General features: G+C 42.0%; 1 protein-coding gene across 4 annotated transcripts in view; it reads left to right on the top strand.

Moving 5' to 3' along the window:
• The window catches only part of cadm1b (cell adhesion molecule 1b), a 205,062-nt gene extending 192,595 nt beyond the window's left edge, over window positions 1-12,467 (top strand). Inside the window, exons 10-12 of one of the 4 annotated variants that reach the window (XM_080459950.1) lie at window positions 10,096-10,224; window positions 10,401-10,542; window positions 11,116-12,467. In XM_080459950.1, coding sequence (XP_080316076.1) covers window positions 10,096-10,224; window positions 10,401-10,519 — 248 coding nt within the window. In that variant the 3' untranslated portion in view covers window positions 10,520-10,542; window positions 11,116-12,467. Of the gene's footprint in view, window positions 1-10,095; window positions 10,225-10,400 lie in introns of all 4 variants that reach the window. The other 3 variants (XM_080459949.1, XM_080459951.1, XM_080459952.1) reach the window with 3 other exon arrangements.
• Window positions 12,468-13,756: the final 1,289 nt, after the last annotated feature.

Genomic DNA, 13,756 nt, shown 5'->3' with positions numbered 1-13,756 from the left:
AACTGTCTGACTCTCTCTGGGCGTGGCGCAGCCAAAACAGGAAGTTTGCTTTGCAGAACTGTGCATTGCTCTGCAGTTTTCTCTTCCCCCGATGCAGCCGTGTCTGTGTTTTCCGCCGTAACATTCCAGTAATTTCCGAAGGACAGGCTTGAAAGAGGATTTAACGTGATTTATGCAGTACATGCTGGGAGGATGTAATTGAGCTTTCTTGCAGTTCACTTCTCTTCTAAATACCCTGTCACAGGGGCAATGCTAAGCTGGCTTGCTGTAGATTGCTTTGCACTACCTTAATCAGCATACCACCACAGTATAGCATTTTTCTCTCGCCAATGGGAAAGTATATGGTGAAATGTCCCACTCACACAAAATAACCACATTGTTAGTTGCGGTAACCACTGTCAACAGCATCCCTGATTTGCTAATGATATCAGGGGTCATTGAAGCATCCGATCCTCACCTTGAAGATAAAATCTGTCCATTTCTGAAGGAGTTCATTTAAGTTATCACATATCGATCAAATTATAAGACTTTATATATTTGCCAATCACAAATTAATCTTCCTATTTGTGTTGCCACATGTCTTACAAGTATGACACAGTTGGTAGAGTGGATCGTCTTCCATTCCCAGCCTTGGTGGTTCAAGCACCGATGTTACTCTGTCCACGTGTCGAAGTGTCTTTAGGAAACACAGTGAACCCCAAGTTGCTCCCTATCGCCATTGGTGTGTAGGTATGTAAGAGTGGGTGGAAGTCAGTTTACCAATTGTATTTTCCAATGACAGTGTTTAAATTAAAGCAGGGCATTAGTTTCCACAATCTACCAAGTTATCTAACTTAAAAAATAAAATTCATCCAAAACCATTCCAATGAAACACTTTAGAAGCCTCTTCATCGCAGACTGAATCTGCTGGCGTGTATTAGTCTACTTCAGCCACAGTTTTCAGGAGGCGCTCGTGGTCTTGAAGGATTGAGGGGAAGGAGCCATCACATAACTCGAGCAGAAAACCACAACACTTCTTCAATACACAGCCAGCAATTCTCCATAGACCCAATTAATCAATATTGTTGCATTGCAAACAACATTCAACAGCAACCTGTTGCTCCCTTGACATCTAGCACATCGGCAGTGCTTTCTTATATCAACTAAGCAGCAGAAGCAGTAGCACAAGGAGCCAAGTCCATTCACGAGTTTGCAGAGTTGATGTAATTACCCCAATACTTGTATTGACATGGACGAGTGATCCTGTAAATGTTAACCACTTGCATACTCAGTTTTTGTGTACAGGTACAACAACTGATACACTCGTTTTAGTCCAGCAGCCCAATTTGGTCTCGTTGGCCAGACCAGTCAAATGGTAGCATCATCTTGACAACATTACAGCATTTTTATTAATGTATTTTATTGATCCTGGTGGGAAATACATTAAAATGCTGAAAGGCCTTCATTTTGCAGCATTCAGCAGCCGTTGTTTTACAAATTCACCTCCACAGTGTGGTTTCACTGCTACGTCATCAATAAGGTTGTTGTGCTTTGTGAACCTATCAGGGATAAGCAATGATTACTTGATTATTCTAAGTAATGCTTCAAAATGATTTAGTCCATAATAATTAATGTTGCGAGCTCACGCAAATTGAAAGTAATGCTTTGTGGTAATTTATTAATTCATTAATTCATTAATTCCTAATTCTTGTTTAATTCTCCCTTTTAGGTAAACTCTACTTGCATTAAGTAAATGAGGAGTCCATTAATATAAGTAATCTCAAGTAATCTTAAGCACTTACTTAAGATTATCTGGTGCAGTAGAAATAATATTTTGAGTTCATTCAAATAAAGAACTTAGTTTGTTAAATCTATGTTTTCTACTTCCTGTAAAGTATTCGCTGCTTGCATTAACTGCTGGTGATAATTTGATTCACTATTGCATCACTCAATCTCATTATCAACTCATGGATTCACAATGAGACAGTGAAAAGTTAAATAAATTGATTTACAGATTACTGTTTAAGTAATTTGTACACCTTACAATGCAGGATTGGCCAGTTGGTGGGCTGGGTTTGACCCATGGGCCTTATGTTTGAATTACACTGTTGATATTTCCTAATAAACAGACCAATGTAGGCAGGTGCACAGGTCGTGTTATGTACTCATGACTTCCTATAAGTCAGGGGTGTCAAGTACATTTCAGTTCGGGGGCCACATACAGCCCTATTCATCTTGAGTGGGCCGGACTGGTAAAATAGTGCCACAATAAGCCCATTTAAATGAAATGCAAAATACAGTGAAAATGTGCAAAGAACGTCTCCAATAGCATGACTTTGAAGCTTGTTTGACAGCAACAAGGAAGATATCTTTCTTAGCAGCATCACAGATCTCAGTGTTATGTTGTGTCTGCTACTCTTAAGTTTGTGAAGAAGAAAAAAGCATAGTTTTGTTTGAAATATTTACCTTTTTCCTGGTGGTTTGGCAGGCCAATTGGAGCCTCTTGCTGGCCAGTTTAGGTTTGACACCCCTGATATAGATAATTATGATATCTTAAAAATTGGCTGTTATTTATCTTTTAAGTTTGTGCTAATTTAAGAGTGATTAATATTTATATTTTTTCAGTCCTCTTATTTCACACACTGTCTTAAGACATATCACTTTTGCGTTAACGGCGCTGGATCACAGTGTTTTATTAAGCTTTGTTGTCACTCATACATCCAGAGAAATAGAATATCCATATAAGCTTATCCTCCCTCTGAAATATAAAAGAAAACATGTAAGGTGCTTTGTGGAGGATAATTGGTGCAAAAATGAAAAAAAATTGTTACGGTTTTACATGCTGTTTTTTTATTTTTTATTATGATTATTTCTTGTTTTCCCGTCTCGCCTCAGAACTCCCAAGCCTAAATGCTGTTCAGAGCAGTAGGGGAGCAAATGCCACGGCGAAGCACAGAAACTCACAGTTGTTTGTGTTCTGTGCCGTTTCATGTTCAGAAAGTTTCACAGGAGTTCATATTGTCAGGTCTCTCGGTGTCTTCAAAGATGCACGGGGCGTGTGTGTGCGTGTGCGTGTGTGTGTGTGTGTGTGTGTGTGTGTGTGTGTGTGTGTGTGTGTGTGTGTGTGTGTGTGTGTGTGTGTGTGTGTGTGTGTGTGTGTGTGTGTTTGTGTGGGGACCACTGGGGAGAGATAAGTCACCGTTTCATAAGAACATTTCTTTCATGTGTTTGAAAGTTTTCAGACCTTGTTTCTCTCTGCGTGTTTTTCATTGAATATTTACACTAAAACTAAAAGCTTTTAGTTGCCGTCTTGTATGGGGAAAAGTTGCAGCAGATATCTGTGACCTTCACTCTCATTGATCTAAACACTTGATCCAGACATATCGCTCCGAGCGCTGCAGTTGCAGCTGCTTTTTTTTTTTTTTTTTTTTAAACAAATCATAAATTTTATTATGAAAGAGGCAGAATATTGTCCTCAGGATAGAGAGTTTGAGCGTTTAAAATCCACATTAAATAAATAATAAAACAGTACCCCCCCCCAACTGGATCATTGTCGGTGTACTTCTGGACAGAGGGGGGAATTTATCCAGAATCTCCAGCTCAGAGGGAATAAAGGGAGTCTGTGGCGATAATGCTCCAGCTCGTCAGATGCTCAGAGATGATCCAAGGCAGGGACATCATATCCTGACTAAGCCTCCGGTAAACCCCCCTCTCCCCCAGCTTGTCGAGAGGAGCCAGCGGAAAGACATGGAATGAGGAATTATGTTGTAGACTTGATTGAAATCGCCCTATGTTTTCACAGATCTGCCTTCCAGGGTAAGTTGTTGTTTAGCACGCTTTAAAAGACCTCTGCTGATTAATTGAAAGGCAAACGACAGCACGGGTGTGCAGAAGGGCTCGATGTCTCTCACCCTCTTTTTGTTTCGTTGTTTCTCCTCGATTCTATAAAAAAAAAAAAAGAATTGCTCCTCAGATTTTAGTTTGATGAAATTACTTTTGTCTTTGCATAATTCATTAGTTAAACATGAAAAGTTGAAGGCACATGCTGACGGTTTGCACTCATTTATTTTGCGGATAGAACTAAGCTGTGAATTAACAACCAATAAGAGCTTTGAAAGCAAACATTACACTACACATGAACCCGGATACAGCCGCCGTGCGTCTCCCTTCAGATTTGCTAATGCTACTCGCACTAATATAGTTTTTATTGCTTGCTTGGCTAAGCTGTCGGGGATTCGTAAATCTTTATGACTTTCTAACATGCGATGCAAAGGATACATACATGACTCCAGGGTTATTGTGGTGTTTTCTTTGTTTTGACAGAGCACGTGGGATTTCTTTCTTTCTCCCATGTGAGAAACTCTTGCAATCTGGTGCCCGCTGGTATTTTAGGATTCCATTTCTGGCAGGTTGGCAGACATGTTTTGTTTGCCGTTTCCTCCCCCAACGCCAGTGCTTTTTAGGTGTTGGCAGGTCTCCGCTGCTGTTTAGTGTTGGAATTCAAGTCTTAACTCCATGCGCACCATTGACTTCAACAAAGAGTGTTATGAGTGCATTTAGTATGCGACGTAATTAGTCATTAAACATTTACCAATGCTGCTTTAACCCTCACTTGTATCATTTCTCTTTGAAGTATTTCATTGGAAAAATTAAAGAATCATTTAGATATGCTAATTATTTTTTCCGCTCGCTTTTGTTTACTCTGATTCCCTGACTGAATACTTAATTTATTTTCCTCCCTGACCTGCAATATTTCTTTCTCTCTTTAAATAGTTATTAAAGAAAGAAAATATTGTAATGGTCCATTTTAATTGGTCTCCAGAGAGCAGGTTAGTGATACTGGCCCACCCCCAAGTTAAGAAGAGTATTTCACTACGGTAATATTGTTTTTTACATGGAAATGCTGTAAATGGTTATGAGAGCTCTTCTTAGCACATTAGGGTTTGAAGATTGAATGCAACGTGCCAATGAACTCACACCACGTCCTCATTTCCAGCTGATAAAGCATCGCTCCATACAATCTGTCTCCGCGGCACACTGCAAGCAACGTTAGCAAGAGCGCAATGATTTCCATTATTTTGTCAACCTTTTTCCTCGCCTTGATCTCCACTGGGGTGAGAGCGGGCTGAAGGGAAAGATGAAGTGTCGGTGGGTGCTCCTCTCTTTTGTGTGGGGAATTTTTGCCAATCTCAAAACATACAATGAACTGTCATTGAGGAGTTCAAGTTCACCGTCACACTTTCCATTCAGTTGCCATTTTATTAGCTGTAGTCAGACCTTCACTTGCATCCCGGCTCCTCCGCTAAATGTCAGTGTCGTATTTGTACATCTTCAAATCTTTGTTTGGGTTATTACAAAGGACTCGGGGAATCTATTTAGTGAGCAGGCAGTGGCATTGGAATTCAGCTGAGGACAATGTTTTTCTCTGTTGATGGTCTGCGACAACAGCAATACAAAATATGATTTGGTGGAGATTGCCCACGTATGCTCGTATTATTACATTCATTTCCCCTTTCGAAAAGTAACAAATGTAGAAGCCCTGGATGTTAGCAGTTCAATGCTGCTGAACAGCTATTGACAGTCCTTAAGTGTATTTTGCAGCAAAGCCTTGCAGAGTCAGTTGGAGTCTGTTCAGACCAAGCAAAGGTTTTTCTTTATCCATGCGGGAGAGTCATTGTTTCAATTATACCTGTGTAATTACAGCTATAAATTGTCATGTGTTTGTGTATATGGGATGTTGCGTGTGCGGGTGATTTGGCTGAGAAAAAAAAAGAGTGAAAAATCTGAGTTTGAGTCGAGGCTGGTGACGAGCTCTGAAGTCACGGCGACAGCGGCAGCCTGATAGGATGCTCTGTTACTGACCGAAGCCACAATTAGTCATTCCGGTACAGAATGGTGAAGACGCAACTGTAAAGCACGAGGTACCGAGGAGTTCAGTGGACCAGATTTCACCGCTGTGCAGACACGGGCATCAGTTGCAAATCCTCTTTATTCCCCCATAAATCCCCACGGCTGTGCACATGCTGTCAGGACGCTGGCGTGGGCATGTCAGCACTCCCCCGATCGAGCCATGAGCCGAGCCGCGCCGCGCCGGCGAAATGGACACCAGCCACATTACAGACATAATCAAATTCTACTTAATTCAAGTGAGAGGCCGCAAAGGCTGCTGTAATAATACTATCTGTCATCTGGAGCCTTTTTTTTCTCCGACTACAACACCTTCTGCTATTGCAAATGCATGTACATTTTCAACATGTTGGGCCACGGGGACTCACGGTGCTGATCTCGGGTGTGTTACAGTGCTGAATGACAAAGTAATCCACGTCGGGAGAACAATAGTGAAGAAAACGCACAGAGATCTCGGTCAGACAGATGAGAGCCTATACAGATTAAACCTCCATTTTAAATCTGTTAACCAAATGAAGTGACTGCACAGCTGGGAGATCCAGACGTGACAGGTTTTGCAGGTGAAGTTGTCCAATAATCACAAGGTTGTGCTGCTTGTTCCACGTGTCCACATCTCATTGTGTTTTTCAGCAAAACGTTGAAGCCAAAACAACTTCAATAGTTTGACATGAGTGCTTGATTGGGTGAACAAAACATGCGAAACTCTGGATGCGCTTACTTCACTTCATTTTCTCTAAAATAGTGACTTTTGAGTCACATTTCATCAAGGTTCAGATGTTTTTGTAAGCATTCGGCACCTTGGTGCAGCTTCCTTTTTTCTGGATTTCACCACAACCTGCAAATATTAAGTTGCGAACTGTTTACACAAAAGAAATCTGCAGGAAACTGAATCTTTGTTTTGTTTTAGGAAAATAACACTGTCATTTCCATGCCAGGCCACTAGTTGGTGGTATGTCTTTGGTAATGCAATGACACACACAAACACGCTTCCTGCTTAAAGGCAGAACACGAGGACAGTACCATGTAAACACTGATAAGAAAAGGCAGTTGAATTGAAAAGAGTGAGCCGCACCAACACCACCAGCGCATACTACCATTGTTATTATTTACCATCTACTTGCACATGTGCACAAAATAATTGACTTCAACATTCCAAACACATTTAGCCATGAAGCCGTTCTCAGGGCCTCAGAATGAACAGACAAATTTCAACAGATGTTTACAGCTTTCATTTAAAAATGCCCAGTAAACAAGGCCCCAGTATCCAGACAAAGCTGTAATGTTATCAAATCCAGTAATATTGTGCTGTAAGAGGGTATTATGGGCACAGGAGAAAACAAAAAATGCAAATATCACATGTCAAGCGAATAAAATGTTGAATTATTTGATACAACCGATCACTGCTTAATTATTATCAAAGTCCAATGAACTAGAATTAAATTGTTGTATAGAGAATAAGTCAGCAGGAATGTAAAACATACAAGGTAAAAATTTAAGTGGACGAACCCTACAAAGATCTAATAATTGTTATGTAAACTTGGCATGAATCTCCGCTTGCAAAATACTGCTGTTGTGTGTGTTTGAATCCCCCAATGTGAGTCAGGCTCCCTAAATACTGCTGCTTTCATTCGTAATAATACAACAAGTAGAAACTTTTTTCTCCCTTCTTGAGGTAATATTAATTTGTGAAATGCTGAATATGTTTGCACAAGTGTACGTGTGGCTCCTCACTAACACTGACCTTTATGTTTGCAACCTTCGTACAATAAACTAAACAGATCTGTGTTGGATTGCATTATATGCCTCTGAAGCTCTTTACAATACGTACGGACGGAAATGAGCACGACAGCAATATTTATTGCATGTATATTGAATGCGAGGCCATGTATTTTTCCAGCTCTACTTGTGTAGTAAATACAGAACTGATAAACAGAAAACCAGTGTTCAGTAGTGTACTTAATGCAGGCAACATGAAATGCAACCAACCATAACAGTTGATACTTTGGGTGTTATGGGAGTCTTAGTTTCTCCCTGACATTTTTTGGTGATGGAGTCTCAGGCGCTTACTCCGGGCAATTTTTTTTTCTACCTGTTAAATAAAACTCTCCCTCGGTGTGCAGAGGCGGCTGAGACCCCGCATGTTTCCTCGTGGATGTGTCAAACGGACGACAGCGGGGAGCAAGGTGAGGGCAGGAAGGTGTGGGGTGAGGGAGGGAACGAGGGAGGACAGGACGCCTCGCAGGCCATTTAGTGGGAGCATGTTCATTAGCATGGAGCATGGGCCGCTCCCGATCCTCCGGGAATGAGCTGTGCTATCTGACATCCCCGATACAGTAAACAAATGCACGGCAGCCGCTTTGCCCCGTGAAGAAAAGTCCATTTTAAAGAGAGCACTCAACTGAAACCAAACTTTTCTCATTAATTAGCTTCGCCGAAGCTCCTCTTCCAAGATGTCCACGTCCAAAATGTGAACATGAAACAATGGTGCTGGTTTTTTGTTTTTTTTAAGGCAACGTGCGATTTGTGCTGCTCGTCATTGGACCCCTTCGTCTCGGCTCTACTTCGCAATGCCCTCAAAGTGCTGAGAAATTCTGCACCCTCCACTCGTCTTTTATCAAAATCATTCAAGTTCAGAGCATGACTAGTGAGATTGATGGAAAATTGAGCTGCTCTCTCATGCAGCAAAGAACAGTGCAGCCATTCCCTCACCCGCCACTCCTCCATCAGTCCAAATGTGCACAGATATAGACTATTGATAAATGCCTCTGAACTATTCTGAGACTGGAAATTTAAAGGCTTCAGATTTTGCCTTGTTCTTCTGTGGCGCACGGATAAATCTGGCTAAGTGCTAGACAGTGATACTCCCTGACACCTGAGGCTGCCACGTATTTCTCTGCATGGGGACACCGGGCGCCAATTTATCTCCAGACTTGTGTCTATTTCTGATGATTGAGCTCTATAACTTCCAGAAATGGCCTCTTAAATCACAGTGCATTTTACAGTGTGTGAACTCTCGCTGAAATTGCAGACGGTGTCGACTGTTTCATGGTGAAATAACTGTCTTAAAACATTTTTCAACATTGCTCACTCAAGTGGTTCGGCCAGCCATCTCAGCAACGGGAGTACTACAAACTTTCATATAATGAGGCAGGTTCAACAGTGTGACACCACGAATGTAGACTCCATAACCTAAAGACACAGTCCACTTAAAAAAAAACCCTGCGACAGCAGATTATCTAACCAAAATTCTAGGGCTGATGTGGCATTTTGAATTCTCTCAGTGTGTGTCCATGTCCACCTTCTCTATTTTAACTGTGGATAAACTGATTTATACCCCCCTATTCAGTTTAAAAGCCGGCTTGGTCGTGGCTATTATGGGAACAGATTTATTAAATAATGCATGTAGTCTCTGCCATTAAAATACAAAAGCAAACACTGCTTGGACTGCAAGAGTAAAATGCTTTCTGATCCGCTCCAGTATTGCCACCAACGCACCTGGTCTCAAGACAAACAACCCCAGCAGCTCAAAAATGCCTGTTAACACATTCACTGGACAATTTGGGCTTTTGTCACTCTGAACCTGGCGAAGACTTTGATGTTATTCTGAGCGGCACGGTGAATCTTTATGTTTGGAAATAGTGTCGTTTTCTCCTTCAAAGTGAATCCAACCCTTTCGACTTTCCCATTAAATGTTATATTTGAATATATTGGGTGATGTTAAACTGATTTCATGAGCAATGAGACGATCATGCTACAAGTAGAAGGGATATCAATGAGGAAGAATTAAACATCGCAATGAGGCGATCGCCTAATTTTGGTTATTTGGATCAGGATTGCTGGCAGTGTTTTTCAGGGTTTGTCAATCAGTATGAGCTCAATAGTCCAAAGCTCTATTGAGGGATGTTTAGTTACAGTTCGTGCAGCATTTAGAAATCCTGTGCTGCGATATGATCTCTTTTCTCTTTTGGTGAACAATGTAAGCTGGCATTTTTCTCAGCAGCCCTTCTCAAGTGTTTCCACTGGGCGTTTAGGTCATGCTTAAAATGCTTTGAGACAAAACAAACTGCTTTAGCTTATTTTGGCAGCCTAATGATTTAACGGATAGAGCCTCCGGTGCGCTCCACCTCCGTGTGAAGGTATTGGTCTTGTTCCTGGCTGAGAGGGTTTGCTGATCATGAAAATTATTTACGGTTATTGTCCTGTTTTTAGACTCCAGAGCCGGCGAGGGGGCACCACAGAAAATTGACCATGCTGTCATCGGAGGAGTGGTTGCCGTGGTGATGTTTGCCATCCTCTGTGCACTCATTGTTCTTGGTCGATACTTTGCCAGACACAAAGGTAAAGCACCGGCAGTGCAATCATACTTGATCATGAACACATCTCAAGAGTTCAAATGTGTGTTGTTTTTTTTTGCTGTGGCTCAAGTGTAATAGGATAGAAGAGTGTGAGGAGCGTAGGGCTGGGGGGGGGGTCGACGTGTGGCTAATTCATCTTTTTTTCTTTTCTCTTCACAGGAACTTACTTCACGCACGAAGCCAAAGGGGCGGACGACGCGGCCGACGCGGACACAGCCATCATCAACGCCGAGGGGGGACACAACAACACAGACGAGAAGAAGGAGTACTACATCTAAACTGGACAGGCCAGGAGAGACGGGTGGGGATGTTGGTGGTGATGGTGGCGCTGTGGGAGCATTGTGTCAGGCTGCGATTGGTTGGGAGACAGCTTGGGGGCAGAGAGGGCGGGATTTAAAGTGGGAGAGAAGAAGGAAAAAAGTGGAAAGTAGGACTGGCAAGGCCATGTGATGAGACGAGGCTGATTCTCCTGTCCGACCCTCCCTGGAGTGCTGGGGCCTATTCTGTACAGTTTAATTATTTTACAGACAATTTTGTGCCTTGTTCTATTGCTTTTATTTGTTTTGCTGTTTTCCCTTCACGTGCTTGTTGGATTAGACCCCCCCACCCACATACACACACACACACACACACACACACACACACACACACACACACACACACACACACACACACACACACACACACACACACACACGCACACATACTCCACCTGATCCTTCGTTGCGTTTGGCTTTCGGAGGAGATTAAATGATTCTGGTGTTTGTCTGTGTGCTGCCACTAGCTTTTAGCTCGTGTACGAAGATCTGAGGAGACAGCTCATCTGCACTTTCTTGTCTTCTTTCTTTTTTTTTCTGCCGAACCTGGAGCACAGTGCCAACATGTTGCTCCCCGCTGGGTCAAATCCAACAGTGCCCGCAAATTTCATCTCACCTTCCACAGGCGTGTGCAGGTCTGATTGGTTTCTGACTCGATTCAACACATTCAGTCCCTCGGAGGTCAGGCTCACCGTGTCCGTCACTTTCTGGGTGATTATGCTCATCGTAGAATGTATTTTGTTTATCAGGATAAAGTAGGAGTGCTGTTACACATCGTTTCACGCCAAAACCGCAAGGATTCCTCGGTGGTTACAAGATCTGATAATTAGTAGATATGAAGTGAGTTTGGTGCGTGCGTGCGTGCGTGCGTGCGTGCGTGCGTGCGTGCGTGCGTGCGTGCGTGCGTGCGTGCGTGCGTGTGTGTGCGTGTGGGCTCGGTCGGAGATTCCTCTGACATGACAGGTGAAATGTCCACGGAGATAATATGAAATGTCTATATCAGGATTAGACGATAGTAGAAAGTAGTTTGACAGTGTGGGGAAAACTTTTTTGTTGTTTTGTTTTTTGTGCTCGGATCACCACTGCCATGTCTGTATGATAAACATGAAGCGACAGCAGTTTGTTAGCTTTAGCCTAGAAGCAGGGCTTGAAAACGGCGTCTCGACGAGCCTGAGCTTTACTCGTGCTTGTTTGTTGTTTCTTTTTGGGCAAAATTGAGCTAGTTGCATCCAACCTCATCTAATAATGACAACAAGCCCAGCAGAATCGGTGGTGTGTCGGCTGGAGCGTCACACTTTGCCTCTTACACTAAGAAAAAAATGTAAAAAAAACTAACAAAAAAAAACGGGCCCTGATGCATTGATCATAAAAACGTATTAAAATATCTTATTTGTTAGTTATTGGTACGGCCTGCTGCGTGTGCTTTTGCTTTAAACATGAAGTTTTTCACATTTTCATATCACACATGGTCAACCCTGGACCAAATCTAAGAATTTAACAAGTGTGTGTGTGTGTGTGTGTGTGTGTGTGTGTGTGTGTGTGTGTGTGTGTGTGTGTGTGTGTGTGTGTGTGTGTGTGTGTGTGTGTGTGTGTGTGTGTGTGTGTGTGTGTGTGTGTGTGTGTGTGTGTGTGTGTGTGTGTAAAACACCAAATATTACTTGAATACCCAAAAGGCTGAAAGCCCACGTTACAGAGAGCTCTCCTCTCTATATAATTGACCTTTTATCTATTAACCACTAAACAGTGAAATCACACAGAAGGACTTTGGTTAATACATTTTTTCAAGATTATATCTTTTGTTTTGATTGTCCCGTGTGAAGAAAGGAATGAATGTCACTCTTTCAGTGTTTCCTTTCAGTTATGTGTATACAGTATCAAAGTATGTCAGTTTGAAAACTGATAACAAGTTAAACAAAAAGAAGAAAAGAAAAAAACTGCTTTTTCCGAGGCTTAGAAATACTTGCATATGGCATACCTTCCTGCCCGTACCCGCACACCAGTAAAAAGATGTTCAATCACAGCAAACATGAATGGGTTGTACTTCCTTGCTGCCTGTAAAGACATTTTACCTTTGGGATGCCTTTGATAACTTGTGACGGCTCTCGGCCTCACAAGTTATCAAAAGATTTGCGTATAGCTTTAGACTTGGTCTGGGAAAGATCATTTTCTCACTGTCATCCTGCAGCCTCAAACCTTCACAGAGGAGCCATCTACCGATACAAATCCCTAGCTTTTTTTTTTTTTTTTTTTACTCTTCATTAACACAAATCATCAGTGTGCACACCATCCATGCTTCCCGCCTCCATCACAGCTAGAAGAATAAAAACCTGCCTGGTAATGAGCCAGTGATTCCATTGCATTGCCTGAAAAGAAATCTGTAAAATGTATTATGAGAAAAAGGATAACCACTGCCTTAAACCCACCTCTTGATACTTATCGTTATAATGGAAAAGACTGAAGGACTTCATTTAGTGCCTTCTGCTGATATTGAGGCATCTGGTTAGTATCGTTCGGTATCCTCACACATCATATCTTGTATATTTCTGTCCTTTCTGACTTACAGGGCCAATACTCATCCGTGTCTGTGCTCATGCGCCATACACCTGCATCACGGTTACGACCTGCAGTAGAATAAAGCTGGGACTCATGACGCGCTGAATAAAAAGTATTCGTTTATCGGGGTGGTGTGGCAGCTTCCACTGACTAGAATGTCGTGTGCCAGGATGAAGTAATCCGGTCGTAATTATTTTCTCAGCTTCACTTCATTTGTTATTTGTGTGGATATTTTCAAGGACAAGGCTCACTAGTATTATCAGAGAGGAACACCGTACTAAAAGCTATAGTAAGCTACAATACAAGTAACTATTTTCTGGATCGTAGAGTTTTCTGTGTCATGGAAACAGTTATGTGCATGACATTTTATTCTGGGGTTTGATATTTATCTTTGATGGTGGCTGCGACTTTTAATCTAGGTACATTGACAGGTCGTCGGACGCATCGTTCTAATCCAGATTTCTGATTTGTTTTGTTTAATATTTGATATTTAGTATGTTTGTTTTCACTCTCTCAGGTTCATGAGTGTTAATAGTTGTGTTTCTTTTGCATCTCAGGTAGAATGCAAAGTTTTAAAGGCCCCAAGTATATACTGTAGTACCACAGCTATTCAAGACGTAAAGAAAAACCACAAGATGTACATGT

Source organism: Lipophrys pholis (genome assembly GCF_963383615.2).
Source record: "Lipophrys pholis genome assembly, chromosome: 3".
NCBI lineage: Eukaryota > Metazoa > Chordata > Actinopteri > Blenniiformes > Blenniidae > Lipophrys > Lipophrys pholis.
Note: the sequence above shows the minus strand (reverse complement) of the source record. Positions and strands in the feature narration are given on the sequence as shown.